This window comes from Anas platyrhynchos, chromosome 1, assembly GCF_047663525.1.
Source record: "Anas platyrhynchos isolate ZD024472 breed Pekin duck chromosome 1, IASCAAS_PekinDuck_T2T, whole genome shotgun sequence".
In the NCBI taxonomy this organism is placed as follows: Eukaryota; Metazoa; Chordata; class Aves; order Anseriformes; family Anatidae; genus Anas; species Anas platyrhynchos.
The window spans coordinates 26,814,530-26,839,138 of NC_092587.1; the positions used below are offsets into that span (position 1 = coordinate 26,814,530).

Consider the following 24,609-nt stretch of genomic DNA (forward strand, 5'->3'; position numbering starts at 1 on the left):
AATGCTGTTTCTGTGGCATTGCAATATTTTTCCTGGAGCTCAAACACCTTGAAGAATTTGGACTCTGGAGTTTTGGAAGCAGAGATAGCCAGGAGGAGATAGGATGATAGGGGTTTTATAGCAGACTTCCCTCAAGAAAGGTGGATGTCTTTTCAGATGCCCATACATAATGCTATAACAGCAGCATGGTCACAGTCGCTACACTGAAGGGGGTTTGCTCAAGTGTAGGGTGGCCCCTGTCAGACATATAAACATAGAAGGCACAAGAGAACAGTGAAGCATTTTGCTAGGTGAGGAATTTCTCATCTTGCTGCTGTCCTTGGGCTCATGAGACAGAACACAGCTTTTCTCCCCTTAAAAGGCAAGATTTAGTACTTCTCTCTGTGAAGTCCCTGTCTGCTCTCTCTTCACTAGACATAACAGAGAGAGGGTAAAAGAATTGCTGAGTTGGTTACTTGGACCAAAATCAGTGGGTGCAGAACCAGGCTCCTTGTGGGTTTAAGTTGGTTAAGATATACAAACGGGTACTTGGTACACAAACAGCAAAACTGATAAAAATGTACTGGTTGAAAGTGAAATACTAGTAATAGCATAATTCGTATTCAGTAGCTGTGTGAAAAAAAACACACTTGGTTGTAATGCAAATAATACCAACCCATATATCCTCCTTTACCAGGCATATGCCTTATGCTTTAAAAGATAATGTCCTTACAGTACCTCCTAACAATTTGCATACACTGAATCCACTATGTAGAGAAAAAAAACAACAACAACAACAACAAAAAAAAACGGACTGCACATACAAAAAAAGAAGGTATGCAAAATAAACACATCAACTAGCTGAATACTAATTACCTATAAGAAAAATCTGATGACACTCAGTATGCAGAACCAATCAGTTATTGCAGTGAACACCTATAACTAATTTCCTCCAGGAAGAAAATTTTCCATTAGCTTTAGTGAATTTATACCCATTATTGAAAGGTTGTAGCTAAATAAATATTATTTTAGTTTAATTGGATTAAAAATTAGAAATGCAAATTTTGATGCACCATGTCTCTAAGTCCTTGTCTCCCTTTTTATGGTAATACCCTTCTAATGGTTTAAGCTTATGAAGAAAAAACACTGAAGATTTTAACTAGCAGCTTTGCAGGGGGGCAGAAAGGAGCAAAGAAGATTTAGTGGTGAAAAGAGCAAATAAATAGGTGCTCCAAGATTAAAAAGAGGGTAGAAGTGCATGCTGAGCTGTTGAAAGACCTCTCTGTGTTTAAAGAAAAATATTGTTTGGTTCTTTCACCAGTGCATGATCAAAATAAGAGGTACAAATTAGTTCATGGCTGCTGAAGCTACAAAACATCATGCAGAGAGCTGTCTTTGGGAACGTTTTAATGAGGAGAAGAGGTCATCAGACTGTGACATTGCTTTTCAGAATTCTTCAAGAACAACACAGACTTCCTGTTCCAAATGTGGTAAAGAATAAAACAACCTTAGTAGTAATCGTACAACTTTTGAACCGTGTTCCTTGGAAATACTGTACCGTGCTCATTTTGTAGCTTTAGTTAGCTATCTCAAAGGAACTCTTCCATATTTTCCATGTGCCCTTATTTCAAAAGTACAGTGAAATGGTAGAGCTTCAACAAGGATTATATTTATAAAATAAAGTTTTATTCAGTCTTCTAAAGAGATTTTAATGTTTTCATTGCTCTAGGTGAAATGGTACACTGTGGCTCTGTTCATTAACATTTAGCATCAGTGCAAAAATCAAGGATTACCACATACAGTTTGAAAGGACATCCAAAATGACTTTGAAATTAAATTCACTACAATCTTAGTTTTGCAGCATTTCAAACGTGATTTTAAAATGTATAAGTTAAGTTAATGGCATTCCAGGTCAAATATCCCCAGCCCAATAACACATAGAATGTCATTATTTAAATTTGTGATATACCATACGTGCTGACTAGGAGTGAAGAAGTCCACTGTAAATATAATAAATAAGCTGTGTAGTACCGTGTAGTTATTTGAAAAAAGCTTCCTTGAGGATATTTAGAGAAGCCGATAGGAAAGAGAAGGCACTGTTAAATCAAATAATTATTCTAAGTTATGGGCATCATTAGCAGAAACCTCACAACTAGAATAGCTTCAGGATTGCTAATAATTATAAAAATGCCAATAACCAGCAGCCGATAGTGGTATTTACTTCTAATAAACAATTGCTCATGTGAAAGAAACAAGGATCAAAATCTTGATTTTTAGACCTCTTATTCAAAGGTTTCCAATGTTAAGAAAGAACACAGATATATGTCAAATAAGGTTCATGAATCAGGTGCTCTAGTTAATAATTTGGCTAAAAAATTGACTTATTTGTCTGTTCATTAAAATAGAAAGACCTGTATTATAAACCATCCTTTCTTCTTTTTTAGAATAGTTGTATTAAAATTTCATTTAGAATAGCTTCAGCAATGATGATACAAAGCTGGTGTAGATGGACTACTGCTTGTACCATAGAAATTCGATTGTAATCACTATGTTAAGAGAAGAAATGGTAATATAAAATATACTGTATGCTACCTGTCTCTTTCTTTTCCACAAATAAAGGGAGAAAATAAGTTTGGTAACTCTCTTGTGTAATCAGAAGGGAAATCTCTGTCAGAGTGGTTTTGCTCAGCTTTTTATTTTTTTTTCAGATGTGAAAAAGTGCTGGCAACTGTCCACCATCTGAAATATGTAATCGTTACCTGAATACTGAAAGTTTACAAAGGAAACATGCATGTATTTATTATTCATTATTCACTTTCATGAGGCATTTTGAAATATTTTAATGTCCCGTTTCACCTCTAAAAATTCCCAAAGCAAATTTTTCCCACAAAGACTAATAAGTTTGTTGGTTTTCAGTTTAAACCTTTAATCCTGTTTGAATGGATTGATGTCTTTTTCCTTGATTTACCAGATTCCTCTGACAGTGATTAGGGCCTAGGAGTTTGGGCTAACCTGAGATTTCTCCTCTTCTTGTATTGTCATTCTAGTGCCCATTATTCTTCTCTCTCTCTCTTTTTTTTTTTTTCCTTTCCAAGAATACCACTGTATTCTATTCAGTGACCATTGCTCACTGAAAGAAGATGTCTTAGATAGCCAATTAGCTGTTATGCATAGAGTTTTTAGCCAGCATGGTAGCAGTATTTGTTACAGGACTGTAAGCAAAGCATTGAAAAGTAAATGTTAAAAAAGAGAGAGGAAGGAAAAGGAGATTCTGAAATTCTGAATTTTGCTTTCAATTATCCCAAACTACATCTACAGCCAGTAATGACAAGTGTAAGTTTTGCGAATCAACATGATAGGAGAAAAGAATCTTTGATTCAGTGTATAAGCTGTGATGTAGAAATCCTGGAGCAGTTTTACTAGTAAGTATGCTTTTATAATTAGAGTATCAATGATTCTCTGTTTAATGCAAAAGTGTTGTAGGCAGAAAACATGGGCAGTTCTTGGAAACTTTTATATAACTGCCATAAAACAAGACACTACACTATGTTCCTGAATTAAATGCCATTAAATTCAATGAATAACTTTACTGACTGCAACAGAATTGTACTCATATAAAGAAAACAAAAACTTGTTCTTTGATAAATAAAAATGTAATTTTTGAAGCAAGCAAACAAACAAACACTATTCTAGACAATCATAAAGTAAACGTATATAAACTAGGAAAAAAAATTATATATTTCTTTGCTGTAATCAGAGTTTAAACTGTCAAAAATAGCTGTCAAAATCTTTTTTTGGATAAAGAAAACAAATAAAACCCATAGCAATATCCAAAAACATTATTGTCATTTTTTTCATCAGGATCAGGTGATGTTCTTCATTCAGTGGCAAAAAGATGTCCTTAAACTAGAATGATACGTAAACTAAAATCTATGTAAGATTATAAATGTCATGGTATGTGCATATAACTAATATTATGTATTATTATTAGTTGAGTATTTGTATCTCTATTAGTAATTTGCTATCAATTTTCATGCAAATATTTTATCTTTTTAATTGAAACTTTCTACAAACTGCAGTCTGTTTTCAGACTTTTTTTTCAAAAATTGATATTCTTTCATTTGGCAAGTGACTTAAGATATGCTTACATAAGCATGTTGCTTAAGATGACTTCTATGAAGATTTTACTCTAAGTGTTTACAGGTACTAAAGAAAATACCTGTTGGTACCAAAGCAACTCTTCCCATGTGTATTAGTATTGCTATTATTAAATCCAGTATACACCACATATTGGATTGCTCCTTAACATTTTAACTTGGTGAAAACAAACCATTCCATTTAAGTACTACTGAGCAGTGCTTGACAAGCAGCCATTTACTTCTATATACACTGCTGTGCATTGTGTAAAATAACATGTTGTGTTATCATGCCATGCATGCTTTAGGACCTTGTCAGGACTAATGAAAGGTATTTTATGAATGTAAGTGAGAGATACAGAAATCTAGGTGCTGTAATCTGGTATGGAAGTGATTTCGCAATGGTAAGTTTGTCATTATGTTAAGAAATTACAGGTGTTACTACAGAGAGCCATGAGACCTTATGTGTTGCTGAGCTATTTTTTTGATGAAACATAAATTTAAGATTGCGTTTCATTGTAATCACCACAGATTGTGTGACAATTTTAGCAGGAGTAGGAATTCTAGGTGCTGTGCCCTAACCAAACTCTAGATGAATTGGTTAGATTTTGCTATTGTAACAAAATATGTGGGGTTTCTCACTTCCTGACCTATTCTACAGTGCTGTGAAATGTTGCTACATATCACAGATTGTCTTGTATTAGCATTGTTAAAAATGACTCCCAAATCCATAAATCATTTGCTTAAGTAATTTATTCATAAAACATACTCTGGCTTTGAGTACACATGTACAAGTCCCTTAGAAGGAATTGCTTTGTTCATAAATGATAGAGACCATTTCTACAACGTATTTCCATAAAGAACCCATTACTGATAGATACCTTGGGGCAGATGAGTGTGGGGAATCTTAAATTACAGCATTCTGTAAAAAAAAAGAGCAGCTGTAAATAACACAGAATAAATCTTAAGACCTCAGTGACTAGAAATTCTTCTGTCGTCACCTTGATGTTTACTTATGGTACAACAGTGTGTGTGTATACAATCACTTAATTAAGTCCAAGGTTTCTCGAGCATCAGGACAGGAGTACTGACCTCCACTTCCCTCAGCAGAGAGCAGCTGGGTGTCATTTGGTCTTTTCTCCAGAGTAATTCTGTTTGTCCTCAGGGTCCCTCCGCACATTGCTTCAATGCAGCCCTGATGGTTCATGCTCAAAGGCTGAAAGGTGAAAGAGGATAAAATCTTTCAGAAATCTGATAGAAGCAACCTAATAGACAGTCAAAGTGCAATGAAGCAAGGGCAGCACAGTGCTTAAAGGGGCCCTGGTATGTGAAGGTAAATGGCCTTCTACTCTGTCATAAGACCAAGTAATTTAGTAGGCCAAACTTCCGTTTTGTGGCAGTTATGGGAAACTAAACTGTATCCCAAAAGGAGAACAAAAGGGAAACTGAGTAGAAAGTATTGGCCTGTTATCCTTGCCAGTCCAGCATGGAAATAATACTATTCAGGGAGAATAAAACGAGAAGAGAGAAACCCAGAGGGAAAGCAAATAATGAAACATGTAAAGAATGTACCGGATCCTCATTACTAACACTATTAGCCTGATGCTACCAATTTCGTACTCAAACTGGTAGATTAAACATAGCAACTATGCATCAGTGGTGGCATTTATTAAAGTCTCATCACTGCAATTTTATGTCCTGGTCTTTGGACTCATTTAAATGGTTTTAGCTGTCTGTAGGCAGCAAGTTTGATCCTCTTCTCTGGAACTTTGAGTCTGTGGCTGATTGTAAGAAAGTTCTGCCTGTTGCCACACATATACCACATCAACATCATCTGATGTGAGGATATAAGTGGCGTTTGTTTGTATACCCTTCCAATCTACTGCAGAAAACTTGTCCAACCTATATTAAAGAAAAAGTTTCAGACATTTTTCTGTTTCTCTTTTTGTCACATTTGCAGACATACATCCAAGTTTTAAAACCAGGATGTGTGCCCTGCATGTAAACCCTTGTTCACCATCTGAGCTCTGAATATGAGTAATGAGTAACTGTGTATAGTAGCCACAATCCCAAAGTCTTTTCAGCTACCTGGGGAGACACTTTTCTCTACATATGCCATGACTCTTCGGAGTTGAGAAGGCAAAAATGAAGCCTGTATAACTAAAGGAAGGTAAAAACATCAGGTTTTTATTCCTCTAAAGTGGTTTGCTGTATTCACAAAATGATATTTATAATTTTGTCTGGGTTAAAGTTTGACACTTTTTGCAGATGTTATAACTTTCTTGTAAGGAAGCAGCAAAATAGCATATATCATTTTTACAACATCATAGATCAGAGTAGAATTATGAGAGATCAAGTATCCTGAGAAGTAAGCTCTGTATGCAGAAGTATATATCAGCATTCACTGCATAATATAACTCAGCACCGAGTTTATCCATGTACCTCCCTATATCAGCACCTACTGTGAGGGAAAAGAGATCTAAGGCCAGCAGAAAGACATCACAAATAAGTAAATTTGTCAGGATAGGGCACACTTAAAGGGTGATGTTATGCTGAGTGCCTAAAGTTGTTAAATTAGAATACAAATTATTGTGAAATATTTAGGTGGAAATATTTGGGCTACACTGAAACTTTTAAAAATATCTATATACTCTGCCAATAAATGTTGTTTAGATTGTCTGAAAATTTTAACTTGTATGATTGTTTCTGAACTAACAACATTTTCTGTCTCATTCCTGAACATGGTAACAAGCTAATTTTTGTATATATGTGAAAATTTCTGTAGAAGTAGCATCATCATTTTTGAGAGCAAGGTTATAGGAAAATATTTAAGTCAGTGTTAAAGCTTTGTATAGCTCTTTACTTGAAAAGTAAGTGTGCTACCATGACGTGGAGGTGGTACTTTACATTTGCCCAGCAGACTATTGGGGATCAGAAAGCTCTTATTATTATTTATTTTAAATTCCAGATTATTAGAATAAATAGTTGTATATTGTGTATAATCTCTTGAGGTTTGTTAAACTGTAATGACAAACCTATTGTATCCCTTTGAACATTGCTCCAGCATATATTTGCAGAGACTAAGGAACAATTTTTGTGCAGCTGATCTTTTGCCTGCTGGAGGTCACAAAAACAAGATCAAAGAGAAGATTCAGCTTCATTTCCAGGGCTCCCCTTGGTACAGAGACAGGGAAATAGAGAAGAACTCAGAAGCAGGAAAGCCAACTATTGAAAAGTTGGAAAATGTCAGGAACTTAAAACTGGCCAGCAGGTATTCACACTGTGTAGTTTAGGCTGACTGCTGGAGGAATTTTTCTGCTCTTCATCTTGTTTAATATGTAGCAACTGTGCTTCTGGTAGCTGGTCTGCTGCACACCTTATTACAGGGTTTTCAGTAAAAAGGTGAGGATGACAGGATTCTGCCTTGCTCTCAGTACCTGTGCTGGGCTGCTGCCAGGCTATCGCATGGTCTAGAGCATGATGACCTGTTATTTTTTCATATACAAAGATCACTTTTAATGTATCAGGGTTCAAGGCCTCTTTAGGGCATAGATATCAGGGCATAGAAATTCATGTAACTGGCAGCCTTTATCAGCCATATTTGCTCTTTTTTTTTTTTTTTGCATTGTTTCCTTGTTTCCTCTTCCCCTTCTCCCCCAACATTTGGCATTGAAAAGTTTAATATTTGGAGTAAAATACGACCATATGTATTCTTTTTATTCTACTAACAAGTGTTGTGACTTGTTGCAAACAATTAAGGTATTTTTTTTTTTTTAATTACATAATACTCTATTCCCTCAAGTTATGTGGATACAGTACAATCTGACTTATTCTCTCTTCCAAAAATATTTAAATATTTTTTTTAATTAAAAAAAAATTAAACTCAAGTCATGCTTTTTTTTTTTTTTTTTTTTTTTTTTTTATGAAATAACATGATTTGTTGTTTTGTAACATTCAAATTGCCGGTGAAATTTGCTTCCTTCAAATAGCCTTGAGGAGCCCTCTCCTGAAGGCAGAACTGCACAGTGGCGTGGGATCATTTTGTCCCCTGGCAGCCATCACACAGGAGAGTTGCCATTGAACTGATAAATACCAGATCTGGTTTTGGCTTCATGAACTTGAAACCTAAACTTCAGCATATAAACAGATCCCTCCCAAGCTGAAAAGAAAATTCAAAATCAAATTCAATGTCAATATGCAGTCTAATCATTTACAACAATTACAAAATGTTTAAAGAGATGCCTATACATCATATTCATATTCCCTAATGTTTTAATTAACAAAAATGACAGTATTAATGATCATTTTCATATACTAATTGGTCATGCACCATCTTCATTTCCACTCTGAGTGGCAATGCTTCTCAGTTATGAGCTGTGTTGCTATTGTATAAGATATCAGGAAGTGATTCATGAAATGATTACAAAAATCCCAAATAGAATTTACAGATACATTTCCATATATGTAGATAGAAAATATAGAAAAGAAAATGTAGGAAGATGTTTCCTATGGGAAGAAATATAAGGAAGAAGAAAATATAGGAAAAGAAAAAGAATGTTGAAAATTTAAAATGAATTTTAGACTAACAGGTAGATGGTCTTTGATTTAAGGGCTCGGTACTGGGGCCGGTCCTCTTTAATATCTTCATTGATGATCTGGACGAGGGCATTGAGTGCACCCTCAGTAAGTTCACAGATGACACCAAGCTATGCGCATGTGTCGATCTGCTCGAGAGTAGGAAGGCTCTGCAGGAGGATCTGGATAGGCTAGACCGATGGACTGAGATCAACTGTATGAAGTTCAACAAGGCCAAGTGCCGGGTCCTGCACCTGGGGCGCAATAACCCCAAGCAGAACTACAGGCTGGGAGATGAGTGGTTGGAGAGCTGCCAGGCAGAGAAGGACCTGGGAGTGATGGTGGACAGTCGGCTGAATATGAGCCAGCAGAGTGCTCAGGTGGCCAAGAAGGCCAACGGCATCCTGGCTTGTATCAGAAACAGCGTGACCAGCAGGTCTAGGGAGGTGATCGTCCCCCTGTACTCGGCTCTGGTGAGGCCGCACCTCGAGTACTGTGTTCAGTTTTGGGCCCCTCGCTACAAGAAGGACATTGAGGTGCTTGAGCGGGTCCAGAGAAGGGCGACGAAGCTGGTGAGGGGCCTAGAGAACAAGTCCTACGAGGAGCGGCTGAGGGAGCTGGGCTTGTTCAGCCTGGAGAAGAGGAGGCTCAGGGGCGACCTTATTGCTCTCTACAGACACCTCAAAGGAGGCTGTAGCGAGGTGGGGGATGGCCTGTTCTCCCAAGTGCCTGGTGACAGGACGAGGGGGAATGGGCTTAAGTTGTGCCAGGGGAGTTTTAGGTTAGATGTTAGGAAGAACTTCTTTACTGAAAGGGTTGTTAGGCACTGGAACAGGCTGCCCAGGGAGGTGGTGAAGTCACCATCCCTGGAAGTCTTTAAAAGACGTTTAGATGTAGAGCTTAGGGATATGGTTTAGTGGGGACTGTTAGTGTTAGGTCACAGGTTGGACTCGATGATCTTGAGGTCTCTTCCAACCTAGAAATTCTGTGATTCTGTGATTTTAAGATAATGGAAAAAAATATATCTGAGTAGTATAGAGAATGGATTAATATGGATTAATATCAAGGACTGAGGGACAAACACTCTGAGGAACTAAAACTCCTGGGAGGTTCTGAACAGCCTCCACCCTGGTAAATACAGTGACAGATGAGGGCATTCAGAGCTGGTGTCCGTTAATTATATTAGTGACAGCTAAAATTTCTGCTGTCCGTTACCCTGATAAAATGTTCCTTCAGATATGTTCTCTGTCCTGTAATCCTGAATCTGCTATTGATTCTGAAGGTAGGAAGAGGCACTGAGGTGGAATTTTCAAAACCTTTTATTGACTGAGGTGCTCATGCCCTACTGAAAAGCAGAGCAGAGTTCTGCTATGGAAACAAGCTATTTGGAATTATACAAGATTATGTCAGCTAATAAATGTAGTTTACATTGTAAACCACTGGTGGCTCTAATGCATTTTAGCTCAGGGGGGAAAGTGTGCAGGTTTTTTCATGAATGTGCATGTACACATTAAAATAACACAACAGAAGTTTAAAAGAACATTGCTATATAAAACCAAAGCAGTGGGGGCTTATTAAGATAATACTTGTGATATGAGAATTTTCTAGTTATACATTGGAAAATAGAAAAAAATAACTCTTGACTTGCAGAAGACTTTGTGACTATCCTTAGAGCGTCTTTCCACGTTCAGCCCAAGCTGCCACATCTTTGTCTCTGCAAAGTTGGGGTTGGCCAGAAAAATGCCCTAGAGGTTACTCTGCAGGTTCACAAATATGCATTAGGAAGAACTAGTACACAACTAGCACACAGCTTTAAGCACTAGCTTAGGGAAAAAAAAAATAAAAATAAAAAAAAGGTTCTGGAAACCTAATATATGCTATAATGTAACAATTTATCTGCTGCTTTGTTGTTTTGTGTTACCTCTTCCTTACATGCTGTTTCCGTGGTGTTATGCTGTTACTGAATACCATTAGCAGTGACATAGAGAACAGGAGAAGATTTCAGTGGAGTTACTAAGTTCTGATGGGGTTGGATCACATTATCCTCAACATAAAAGCCACTCCTACTAAATCTTCCCCCAATATAATTTTGAAAACATTTAAAGACTCCTTCTTGAAATGCAGTCTATTAGTCTTCTGATGTTTGATGATTTCTTTCCAAAAAAGCATTAGTTTTAAGAGGAAATATGAGGCTGAGTCATTTACTACTTTTATAATGACAAAACCAATAATCCTCTGACAAAAAGTACCACAGTTTAGATATCATTGACATGTTTTTCCTTTTGTTCTGATCTTGCCCTGTGATCATTTCACCATGGACATGATGGTTCCATTTTTTAACTAACAAAAAGTACAAAGTGTTTTCTTTTCACCTTGTCTGTGCCATGTAGGTTTTGTACATATCTTTAACATGTCTTCCCTGAGATGTCTTTCCCTCAGGATGGAGGACCTTTCTGTTAACTTGATTCTCATGAAGTCATGGTATATTTTCAACTACCTACATTTATCTTTTTAACACCTTTTCTGTTGCTGCTATGCTGTTTCTACATGGATAGACAAGAATGACAAAATTTGAGGCACACATACACTGTGAATTTAGGCCATGACATTGCCTTGTTTTCTGTGTTGTTTCTAATACTTTGTCTCTTTGATTGCTACTGATCATTGCACTTAGAGTTTTACAGAATTATTTTTTGGCTTCAAAATCCTTTCCTAAATGGTAGCAGATAGTTTTATAAAAGTGTATGCCAATAATGTACCCAATTGGAGATGTGTTCCCCTAAGTACATCACCAAATTTTTGCTGACATCAGATTTCATCTGCCATTTTTAAACTGTTCAGTCAGTGTCACGAGACCCGTCACTTATACCACTTTCAATAACCAGCAAATTGTATTACTTCCCACTCTACAGTTTTGACAGACTGTTTCTGAACATTTGGTGCATCCAGTGATAACCTCTGGGATTTTGCTAATGACATTCATTGAGAAAACTGACCATTTACCACTACTTTTTGCTACCTATTTTTCAATGTGATATTAATACTGCAGCATGACATTAATACACATATCTTTTTGTCCTAATGCTTTAGGCTGGCCACTTCTACACAAGGTCAGCAATTCCACACATTAATGGTAGTGAAGGCAGTAACATTCAGTTTGCCCAGTCACTCATTGTTAGAGTCATAGTCATAGAATCATTTCGGTTGGAAAAGACCATCTAAGATCATCTAGTCCAACCTTTAACCTAACACTAAAGGTTGACACCCAAAGCATTTTAACACCGTGTTGATACAGAGGGGAAGTAGGAAGCCCTAAGTGAAATCTAGGTCTGATGGTCAGACTCTGGGGTCACAACAGACCCAGGCGTTACAGACCTGTATACCAGTAGCTACTATCCTGTTTCATTACCTCCTGCATTCATAACAACAACAAAAAAAGGTTTTTTGATTTCCATCAAGGCACTGAATTTTTCTGAATACCTTCAAATGTTACAGATTTCTTTGGTCTAAGTTATTTCTCAAACATTATTTTCTAACACTGACAATAATTAAGAAAAGATTGGAACTAGCCAGACAGCAGTGAGGCTTTTGGTAGGATCTTTGTTTCTATCTGAAAAACAATCAAGAAAAAAACATGTTTATGCGTGAGATCCTGCTACTGCTGTACATTTGAGACCTGCATTTTCAAGAAGTCAATGGCAGGGGACTGTACATTTCCTTTGGCTGCTACTTCAGCCTGATTCGTCTGCTGTAGTGACCTCTACACTTACTTTGCCTTTCAGTGTCTTAAAATTTAGTTTTCTGTGCAGACATTCATACTGAATGCTGAAAAGAAGATACGTATATATTTATAACAATAAAAGAGAAAGAATTTCTTAACTTATGGGCTTCTGATATTTTATTAGCCAAGCCTACATTCACCCTCACCCTTACAGGTCTCTCTGTGGTAGCTCTGAGCTCTGCGGATCTTGTAGACAAATGAAGGAAGCATCTGACTGCTCTGAAGCATCTTTTAGAATCAAAGAAGTATGAGAGGGAAAAGACCTGCTAGGTCATTTTGTCCATCCCCTGCCAATACAGGTTCATGACCTACTGTACAATAACTTCACTAATATTTTGCCAACTCTCAATTTAAGTGAATCAAATTAGGGGGGTTATACCACTTTCTCTGGGACAGTATATCCTCGATGCTTCATATTGTCTAGAGAGAACTTGTGTGATCTTCTACTTAATATTCTTAATATCACCATACTGACAAGGGTAACTTATTTTTTCTTGTAATAATTTCTCTCCTGGTGTTCGTATTTTTCACATACATGTACATCATGTCAAAGGCCCTATATTTGTCACATAATTCTTTCCAGCTCACTCAGTCCCTTAGTCTCCTACTGAAGTTTGCTGTTCAACTTTATTCTTTTTTTCTGGTATAGGCTGCTCAAAACTATGCATAATACTCATTAGATTATTCTAGGCATGATAGTCAGCTGTTAATATTCTACAGCAAGGCTTTTGCCTGAGTCATAACGTGATGTATCTGGATATGTAATTCCAAATCTCATGGGCATCCCCTTTATAGCTTAATGCAGTTCTTTGGCCAGTTCTCATTTTTGTCTTTTATTGCATCAATATACCTTTTACACACTGCTGAAATTCTGTTTTACTGAATCAACCTTCCAATTCTCAAGTAAGCCTGCTTGTTCATTATCTTCATCATTTCATATTCTAACTCATCCTACTTATTTTCCCATATCCTTTTGTAAAATGTAAAACTTTTTTTTTTCAGGATTTCTGTATCTTATATTTTACCTAAACTAGAAATAATAATAATAATAATAATAATAATAATAATAATAATAATAATAATAATAATAATAATAATAATAATAATAATAATAAATAAACCTGACTTTGAGTTACATAAATGGTATTGAAATTTTTAAAATCAATTTAATCTTTTCTGGAACCACAAAAACTGAACTGCCTTCAACATAAATATACATTTTTTTTCAGTTGTATTGCTACAGATCAGAGTCAAGGTCAAAGTATATACTGACTGGATATTTCAAAACCAATCTATGTTTAGCTTTAATTTAAGCATAATCTTCACACAAAATGCTTATGAGAGGTTTTTACTCTTAAATACACATATTTTTAATTCTAACCCATCAATATATATATGTAAATATATATATATATTGTTTCCATTGGAATTCTATTTGTAAAATATTGTACAAATGATGCAAGTTAAGTTGAATTTTATTTTGAAAGTACTGTTTAACTTGATTTTTACTTTTTTAATTGCAAAAATTGCTGGGATAAATGAAACTTTTATAAAGGGGAATATACTTGAAATGTCTTGATTTCTTTTCTAAATTGGATTTGTGTGTAACTATCCTCCAACCAGCATAATTAAGGGATCATAAGTGTTCATTCCTTTATAAACACAGATTTCTTCACTGTCAAATGTTGCTCTAAGCAAAAATTTGGCAAACAAAGAGTTCAAAAAAGTCAATGATTTGTGAAGAAATATGATCCTCGATGTGTACAAAAATATTATCTATGGTTTTAGATGTCTTTTATGTTTTTATTGCTCAAAAATAGATTTTTTTTTTCTTTTTTTTTATTATTGAACATTTTCAGCCTTCCATTGACTGAAATAGATGACTGCCTTAGGGCATTTTTGAAAGGGATATCTAAAAGAAAAATGGCTAAACTCCTTTGTTCAGAATTGCTGCTCTGCATATCCAGTAAATTTTGTAATACAAAGACATACCAGTCAATGGGGAGTTTTGTTTGTGAAAGGACTATAAGAGTAGGTTCTTTGTATGCAAGTGTGCCAACCAAACAGGCATGATAAGACTGCAGTGGCCAGGAAGGGGTAATCACAGCCATCTTCTCAATTTTCATATTTGAGAACATCTCAGGATTCCACACTTGAGTAGTTTGGATTAAACAGTAGGGAAGGCCAGTGAGGAAAGGAAGAGAAATTGTTCACACTACAGAACAGCTAGGAAGTCCTGCTAGCTAGTCACATGATTTAGGCAGTCTCATGCTCAGACACAAGAATAAGGTGGCCTTCCTCAAACATGGGAAGACTTTGGTTTTTGCCGAGCTTTAATATGAAGCTGACTATTCACTTGCCTACAGAGCAGGTCATTGATGCAGGCACAGTGGATAAAAGGCTCTGAGTCACCCTCACACTACTCTGCTTTTACACAGCGTCCACACTGCCAAGCCACGGCACAGTCTACAAGATGCTGAATGCCCACCTATAAAAGAGCGAGCCATGATAACTGGGCTTTTGTCTGAATTATGGGCTTGGCTTCTAACAGAAACAGAGAAGAATATTGACACAATCTGATGTCCTGCCATCTTTTGCATTGTATAGGGAATGTATTGGAGCAGAATTGATACAGAGTCCTGCTTCTGCTGAAGCTGAAGCTGGAGGGGATTACACCAGGTATAAGTGCAAATGGTACTCCCTAATTCAGTTTTCTTTGACAGAAAAAGAAGAGCACAAGATAAATATGCTCAGGTTGAGAACAACTCTTAATAAAGAGTCCCTCATTATCTTTCCTGCAGGTGTCATTTAAGTACTGGAGCCTTCTCTTCTCGAGGCTAAATACCCTCAATATTCTCAGCCTGTCTTCGTAGGAGAGGTGCTGCAGCCTTTGCTCATCTTCATGGCCCTCCTCTGGACTTCTTCTTAGTACTTCCTTGTCATTCTTGTGCTGGGGGCCCCAGAGCTGCACACAGTGCTCCAGACGGGGTCTCACAGGAGCAGAGCAGAGGGGCAGAATCCCCTGCCTCACCCTGCTGGCCATACTGCTTGTGATGCAGCCCAGGACACGGTTGGCTTTCTGGGCTGCAAGAGCACATTCCTAGCTCATGTTGAACTTTTCATCCACCAGCACCACAAGGGCTGGGCTGTGTACAAAAGACCTAACCATTTACTCTTGGAGGCTAAGAAGTTTCATTAGCAGTTAGGATATATAGGAAGTCTCTGTTCTTTATTCCTGAATCAGCACAGATGACTTAGTTAAACTGTTTATTACCTTTCTTTCTTTGCTTGTATCTACTAGAAGAGACTGCTTTGTGAAGCAGTGATGTAGTCTTTGTGATGTATTTACATCAGTCTCAGCAGATCTGAAAGAATAAAGCCAGATCCTTGTCCTCACATTTATTCTGGACACTCAGACATTGCTCAGTGCAGAATTGCAGAGGTCAACATTGCTGGAATAAATTTTAGAAGTGATGTTTATTAGTGCATATTAGCCAGTAAGAAATGCATTGGCAAAGCCTTGATCAGAAGAAAAGATCTTAAAGACTTTGTTCTTCTCCACTGGTGCTGCAGTTACCACCAAAAACTTTCTATAAATTGCTTTATTTTTTTTGCTGTGTGTTTGGATATGTATTGACATGCTAGATTATAATAGATGCTTAATGGCTATTATGGTTTAACAGGTTTGTTAAATTCACTTAAAAAACAAAACAAAAAACACTAAGCAGGCATTTTCATAATAGGAGAAAAAAAATCTAAGCATCAGAAAGACAATGCAAACAATAATAAAAAAAACCTCTGCTGATATACTCTGAAATATTGGCTAAGTTCGTAAGCTCCATTTTACATTGAATCTGGAGAGGAACATGAACAGCATGAAGAGTTTCTACAGGGAGAAGAACAGGAAAATGCAAAATCATGCTGAACCAACACGATAACCTGATAGTGACATGACAAGCTTGGTGAACAAGAAAACGGTGGATGTTTTTTAGTTTTACATTAATAAGATCTTTGAGCTGCTTCCAGAATATCTGTGTAGACAAACTGAAGTATGGACTATGCATTCAAAACTAACAGAAATGCTGGGCTCAAAAGGCTATGATCAGTGGCACAAAGTCCATCTGGATGCCAGTATCTAATAGTGACCCCTATGAGTCAATACTGGGTCCAGTGTTGCTTAAAATCTCAGTTAATGGCTCAGATGATGGGACAGAATGCAAGCTTGCAGACAACAGAGAACTGGGATGAGTGGTCATTATACCAGGTGGTTGTGCTGACCTTCAGAGTGAGAATCTGGAAAAACAGGTTGACAGATGTATCAAGAAGTTCAACAAAAAGTCAATGGCAACCCTGGGGATGAATAAGTGTATGTGCATTAGTGCAGGCTGGAGGACAACTGGCTGGGAAGGAGCCCTGCAGAAAACGTCCTGGTGGTCCTGGTGGAGGATAGTGGGTGAGCAATGAACCTGTACAGCGCGGCAGGCCAGCAGCCTCTCCTGGGCTGCGCCAGGAACAGCATCGTATCACCTGCAGGTTGAGGGTGTGATCCTACTCCTCTGCTCAGCACTGGGAAGGCCACAGCTGGAGGACTGGGCCCTGTCCAGGGTTCCGCAGTATGAGGAGGATGTGGATGTACTGGAATGAGACAGCAAAGGGCTATGAAAATGCTGAAGGGCTTGGGGCAAGTAAGCTACAGGGAAAAGCTGTGAGCCAGACTCTTCCTGGTGGTGCCTGGGGACAGGCCATGAGTCAATGGGCACAAACTGAAATGGGGGAAATTCTAATCTGACAATTGACCAAGAAAAAGCTATTGTGAGGGTGTCTGAGAAGGCTCTGAGGTCTCAATCCTTAGAAGTCCCTTACAACTTTGTCCATTCTGTGACTCTGCTTTTCAGATAGTTCATTGTAACATATGCTGCAGTCAGTAGAGATTTTTTTTTCCTTCTTTTTCTCCCCTCCGCCCCCCCAAGAAAATCATGTAGCAGTTAATAAACAAAAGGTCAGCTCACATCTTTGTGTACCACTTCCCTCATTTTTCTTTCTGTTTGTCTGAGAGTGCTTTCTCCCAGCATGTGGACCAGGAATGGGAGATCTCCTGTCTCATGTTGTTCATGTTGCATAAATGCTCATACTGCAGTGAATTAGTGATAGTTCTCAAGCCTTATTTTGTTTCCTGAGGGCAAAGGCAGTACACACCAGTTTAAATGTGCTATTATTTTAAATGTTTGGAGGCTGACAAACCCTTTCTAGGATGAGTAATTCCGATATGAAGTTTTCTTTCCCTGAGCTATTCATTTTTTGAAAGGGTTACTCTTTGCAGGAACCAATCATTGTGTTATACGTGAGTGTTTAGAAACTGGACTGTGAAAATATTTCTAAACATAGAATGATAATGGGGATGGTTGTTAGCAATGCAATTCCTCCAGCAAACAGGAATGGTTACTGCATACAGAATCAGTTTTACCTTCATTACTTTTCAAGAGGTTACTTAAATATATTTCGTATCTGCTATAGAACAAGTAGGAAACAGAATGTGGAAGAATGAAGGTTTCTCGTATCAATTGTGGTCTTTTTTTTTTTTTTTTTTTTTTTTTTTTTTTTTTTTTAACTGGCAGTTGTTCCTGTTTTCAAGTGTTTGTTTCTACTTTAATGAGGATACCAACTTTCATCCAGTGAGAAGTGTGGGTCACTTTGTTAGCGCACTTGCACACACCAAGGCAATATACCAGCTGGAAATTTTGACTTTTAGCTGAATTATTTTTCTCCAGCAAATGGCTTTCCTTTTGACATATTTTAATGTACTTGCACACTGAGAGGAAGAGTGGGTGAACAGAAAACAGACTGTTTTATTAACCCAGCAGTCACCTTTGAGATTCATACATGTCCACTTTTTTCTCGCCTTTGTACCTAATCCCAAGAGACTGGTACCTGGCTTCCCTTGGAATAACAAAGTCAGTCACAAACCTCCAAACATGATTGTTAACTGAATGCCAACTGTTTCTTCTCATCTTTTTTTTTTTTTTTTTTTAGTGGTATGCTAGGGATTGTGTCCTTATGTCCTTATGGGTGCCCTATAACCATAACATTAATTTGGTATTATATTTAAGGATTTTTTTTTTTTTCTCTTGCAGTAGTAGAGGTACATTGTGCAAGAAATTAAATTGCTGCTTCTATTTTTTTGTGTGTGTGTTTTATAGTGATTTTTTCAGCTCTGCTAATAGTGGAAAGGGAAGAAATAAAGCAATGCTGCAGGCACTGACTGGACTACAGTTTCAGCTCAGAGGAAAGCTACGGGATCAAGAGTGGACAGACAAATACCCTCAAGAAGAAGTGCATGCACGTTATTCACAGTGCCATATGCCAGTTTCACAGTATCCTGGGTTCAATGGCTTTTTTCCGCTGGGAACACACTTTTCATCAGACAAAGCTCCAGCAATCTCAGAGGTACCTATATTATCAACAGACAGTTACAAAACCTATTTCTGAATGTTGTGTTATCTGCACAAAGCTATACTTACTTGTAACATAATTATCTCATTTTTAAGTGCACCTAAATGAAATCCAGGAGGGAGATGAGGGATAGAACTGTTGGGGTTAACATTTTCTAAAAATTATGTAGGGCAAGCAAATGATGGGGTATTAACTAACTAGGTCTTGTACACTCCTTGAATCATTTAATTTCAGGATCAGCTCTCTAATGATCTAAGGCTGACAACACACTCCATCCTCCCCTTGGATAGTGGAATGGCTCTGGAGGTTTCTTTCAGCATGCCGCAGTGTTTCCAGGCAGCAGCTAGGGAACAGGAATGGGGCTGAGTACTCCCTTGTCCCATGGCAGGGCAGGCAGCTTCTTGTGACATGCAGAGAGAGGGAATGCTGCCTCCTGGTAGAACTATGTCTGGCAGATGTTTTTCGCATCAGCTCTTCAGGAATATACGTTTTCAAGTGCTGCTGTTGACAGCCTGGCACGGTCCAGGGTTGAGGTCTGGAGTTCCACGTCCAAGAAAGACCTGTGGGGAAGTGGCTTGGTACAGTGGTCGTGGTTCTGTACATAGGTGTTAGGGCAGCATCGCATGGGCTGCTCGCTCCTCTGCCTCAGCAGGGCACATGTAGGGTTGCAGAGCAGCAGCTTGTCAACCACACCATCTCTTGCGAGCTGTGCATGTGCACTGCAGAACTGATGTTTAAAAAACATTCCTGAACAGATCAGGTGATGCCACCATACTTCTGTCTGTCAAAATTGGAAGTAACTGTGGTATTTCAGAAACCACATGGTGGCAGCTGTTGATAAAGGCTGGTACTAGTTTGTTTTTAATTTTTCAAACTGAGGAATGCTAAACTGCATCGAGTGGAGCTGCCAAGTAGTCATTTCATAGCTGTTACATCAGGAATGTTCTGATAGCTGGATATCTGATGCATTGACCCTTTCTTTCTCATTTCACACTGGGAAGGAAAATAATAAGTAGAGAGCCAGCTACTATCCAACCTCTGAATCCAACAATGAATATTTTAAGCCTTTGTCTGACTGCTAATAAACTTTCCCTTCAGTTCTTGCCACTCCCTTTCTCTTCTGGGCTCCCTCCACTCTCCTGTTCCTCCAGTATTCCTCAATGTAGCCTGGGGAAAAGAAGTTTAAGAAAAATAATAAAGTTTTTATTTATTCCTTATAGACTTTTTCTGCCCCTGTGGGCATTTGTCTGCCTGTCTGGCTAATGTGCTGTAATGAATCTGCTCTCTGCCATACACACATGTATCGTCCTATCGATCAGTGAGAAGAAATGCTGAGTATGGTGAGTGCTAACAAGCACTCAGAGGGGTCAGTACACCAGTGCACTATACTGGCATGCTACTTTCCCTACAGGCTGCTTTAATTGGGAGAAAATGAATCAGGCAACATGTGTCTGGCACCATGTCTTCTCACTAGCCTGCCCACTTTGGCAAAATGACCCTCCCCTGCTTCAACTTTCAGGGCAGTGCTAACCCTCACCTGGCTCCTGCTGGAAGTCAATTTCCTCCTAGGTCCTTTGGAGTCCTTGCATTGGCTGAGGCAGGTTGTGCTGCTGGAGGAGCCTGCTTGCAGAGGCTAGTGTAGACCAAAGGGTGCTCAAGAACCTGTGGGGATAGCACTTTGCAGGTTGGAAATCACATGGCAAAAAGATGGGAAAAGGTGAAGGAGAAGTAAGGAAGGGATTGTGGGGAAAGGAAAGCAAGGAGGGATGGGAAAGAGAAAATAAGGAGAGGGAAAGGATGAAAGAACCGGGAGAGAGCAACTGGAAGGATTGATGGAATAAACAAATAAGAGGGGAGGGAAAAAGGTGAAGAACTAATAATGAAAAAGATGTGGAAAGTTGTATAGTGCTGGAGAGAAATACCAGAAATAGAAAAAAAAAAAAAAAAAGTAGAAAAAAATAAATATATTCCTGTGCACAAGTCAGGGTAGACAGAAAGCAACAACTCCAAAAGAACTCAAAGAAGATCAGGTCATCAGAGGAATTTTTCAAAGACAGGTTTCAGAATTTAGACAAGGAATTATGCCCTATCCATAATTAAGTAGAAGTATTTAAGTTATATTCCTAAAGACATGCTGACTTCTACACGTGATTTCTTCTCATGCATTTATGGCAAGACAACACGCCATTGTGGAAAGACTGTCATCACTCTGTAGAAGAGTTATGTGTGAGTAAATTTTCTACCAGAGGCTTTACAGCAAAGCCAATCTGTCCTTTGTTGGCTGTCTGGAAGGTGAAACGGGATTTGTTAGGGAGAACAGAAGAATTATAGATCTCTGAGGAGTTATAAAGTCCAAGATAGGAACTCAGGGTTAACAGCATGTAAGAGCAGATCATTATGTCTTTCTGAAAGTCCCCCATTTTCTTTGCATGCACAGAAGTTCTGGTGCTGATAAGTGTAGCATGTTTGCATGGCAATAAAATGATAAAAAATCTTAATGCTGTTTTTCACAGCCCAGAGCCAGCACTAATGAGGAATCCAGATTGGGTGAAGAGTTACCATCAAATACCATTGAGATCATTGACATACATTACTGAGATCAAGGATTCAGAAATATAGTAGGAAAGGGTGACCTCGGTATTTTAGAAAAACAGTGCCAAAGGCCTAAGACAGTTCAGAATTTGATTCATTCTGAGGCCTCTTCTTGTGACACAAAACCAGCATCCTGATTAATTTCTGTTTTGATAAAGGACGGTTACTTATACTATCCAGAAAGGTGAATCAACCTCTAGAAGTGTCAGGGGTAGTTAAAGATGTCAGATTTTCTCCTGCAGTACCTACAAGCCATATAAACAAAGCAACCTTGGCTTTAGCAAACATCTGGTCTAAAGATTGTGTAAGAAAATCCAGAGGAACGTAGGATGGCATTTGTGACTCAAAAAGTGTGATTTCTGCTCTTGAATGAATGACAGATGAGGTGAAGGGCAACATGTGGTGAGAAACGCCATCCTTCAGTCAGTAGGAAAAGGCCAGGTTCCCACTGTTCATGATTACACCCTGCTGCCCTTTTCTGAAGAGTGTTCCAATATCCTAGTCAAAGTTCAGCTTAGATAATGACTAGCAACACCTTTTAAATGAAAAATGATTTTCTTTAGGAATGGCTTTTATCAAATATTAGTTTTGGTGGAAACTTTAGTGTCCTTTCTTCTTGAAGCAATCAGACAAAGCAAGCTAATTTTGTAGTGTCTTCGATCACTTACCTTGCTCCCTCCCACATCCTTTAATGGATACTTTTAAATGGAGATTACATTATATATATATATAATGTATATATGATATATATAATACATATATATTATGTACACAATGCATACATGCATATATGTATTAATGTATATATAACAGTGTATATATACATTATAATGTGTATAGTTTGTGTGTATACATATATATATACATGTATATATATAAACTTTCTCCAGCCTCTTCCTTCTCCATGGCATGCCTCTGTTTAAAGTGATATACTGTGTGGGTGGAGGATTGTGTATGTCCTTTGTAAAGACTACTGGCATCTTTTAGGTAAAGAGAGCAATAATATATATTGTGATTATCATTGTTAAAAACCAGAAGTAATCATTAACATATAAACATTCAATACAGATATTCACTAGTGATAAGATGTTGTGACTGGAAGAACTCTATTGTCATGGTAGTGTTTTATAAGAATTAACAAGTTATTCATCATAAATAGCACAGGAATGGTTGATATGCTTAACAAAGAATGAAAGAAAGGTAAAGTGGCTTATGGAAAATTGATCTCATCAATCTAACTTTTGATCTGGTTTGATCAGATTTCAGGTTTGTTTGATAGAAGTAAGATTGTTAATACAATATAATCAGGGTTTTTCAAGGTGTTTGATTAGTACCTGTGGCAAATAAAATTAGCTTGTCATGAAATAATTGGATTAATAAACTGAATAACTGACAGTTGTGAAAATGGATTTGGAAAGGTGGGATCATTGCTTGTTTGGATATAGTCCTTTGTAATAGCACAAGAATGAGTTGTTGGCCTACTGCTACATAAATACATTATCAACTAAAGAACACAGTTTACATGTGTAAGTGACTTCATTTCTGGAGGACTGGAAAAGAGTGCAGAAAAACGCCACTGCTGTAGAGTAGTATGGGTCTTTACAGACTGCAAGCACAACTAAATAGTGTGTATTTTAATGAGAAGTGAATGGAACTGCACCTCCAGAAAATGTAAATCTCTATTGGTCTATAACAAGGTGGTGAACTTTGTCCTGGGAACCTCTAATTTCATTAAGGACCTCGAAGTCAGGGTCCTTGATCAACTGACAATGAGTTGTTAGCACAGCATTGCAGCCAAAAAAAAATCTTGAGTTATTTAAACTGGTATATAATATATATATATAAATAATTTGAATAGGACCATGGTTACTGTTTTACCTGCTTATTAGATGGTCAGATCATTACTAGATGCTGTGTCAATTCAATTCAGTAGGAAACTGAAAAAGTAGGAAATTCTTTACTGTGAGGGTGATGAGACACTGGCACAGGCTGCCCAGAGAAGCTGTGGATGGCCTATCCCTGGAAGTGTTCGAGACCAGGCTGGGTGAGGCTTTGTGCAACCTGGTCTGGTGGTAGGTGTCCCTGCCCATGGTAGGGGGTTGGAACTGGGTGGTCTTTAAGGTCCTTCCAGCCCACAGCATTCTGTGGTGAGAAAGTAAGATCTAGAAAAAGAATCCAGAAGGTCTTTTACAGCATTATCCTGAAAGGTTTTGGGACCACCATCTGTTTACGTAGTGTAAATTGAAGTTTAAAGTAGACCTGCTGAAAATCTGCCAACACATGCAGAGACACCAAAACATTGAGAACAGACATTCTAGTATACACAGCAAATGTTCATAGTGGTTAGACACAGGGGTTAGAAGCTGAAGCTGGAGTCTCTGGTTAAGAATATTTTCACCTGTTTTCTGACATCTACAAGGTATGTATTGAATAGATATTTTCCTGCAGTTTTCAGTGAGGCCAAACTGATGTTTGCCTGCATATACTGGAAAAAAAATTTGCGTAAGGGTCTGTCTGTTTACCAGTTCAAAGTACCCACCCTATTGTGAACTTCAGTATGGTCTGCTAGAGAGAATAATACTATTTCAGTGACCTGGGAGACTGAGGAGTCTGGGAGGTAAGCTTCTCATGAACAGATCTGTAAATGGGTACATTTCTGTCTGAAATAGTTGTTTTAAAGCTGCTTGGGCTTAATTTTAATACTCTTAGAAATTTTATGTAGGCAAACTTTTGTGTTTAAAAAATCAGGTCTAGTTCAGATACTTCTAGGAGAGAAATCATGGCTTTTTTACAGTATTCTAGGAGTCAAAAATCTCTGTTATACTTAAAAGTCCTGTGCTGCCCATGTTATATAACCTCTGTAGAGAATCTCATTTACCCATTATCTGCTATACTGACAGCTTTCCAGCTCCTCTTCTGAAGTTCTCTGTTGGTTGCAGTGACTCCCCACATTTCACATAAAAATATATACAATTCCTAAAGCTGATTTTTTTTTTTTTTTGGATAGCTACATGGTTTGATAGATTTTTAGTAGATTAGGAGACTGTCTGAAAGGGAGAACAGAATGACGGTATCTTACCACTCCCACACATATAG

The 24,609-nt window shown here is 37.8% G+C and overlaps 1 protein-coding gene across 2 annotated transcripts in view; it reads left to right on the plus strand.

Annotated features, from left to right (window-relative positions):
• TFEC (transcription factor EC) overlaps window positions 1–24,609 on the plus strand; it is a 143,388-nt gene that overhangs the window by 22,363 nt on the left and 96,416 nt on the right. For both annotated transcript variants that reach the window (XM_072033527.1, XM_005010974.6), the window contains exon 2: window positions 18,669–18,915. In XM_072033527.1, coding sequence (XP_071889628.1) covers window positions 18,715–18,915 — 201 coding nt within the window. In that variant the 5' untranslated portion in view covers window positions 18,669–18,714. The remainder of the gene's footprint in view (window positions 1–18,668; window positions 18,916–24,609) is intronic.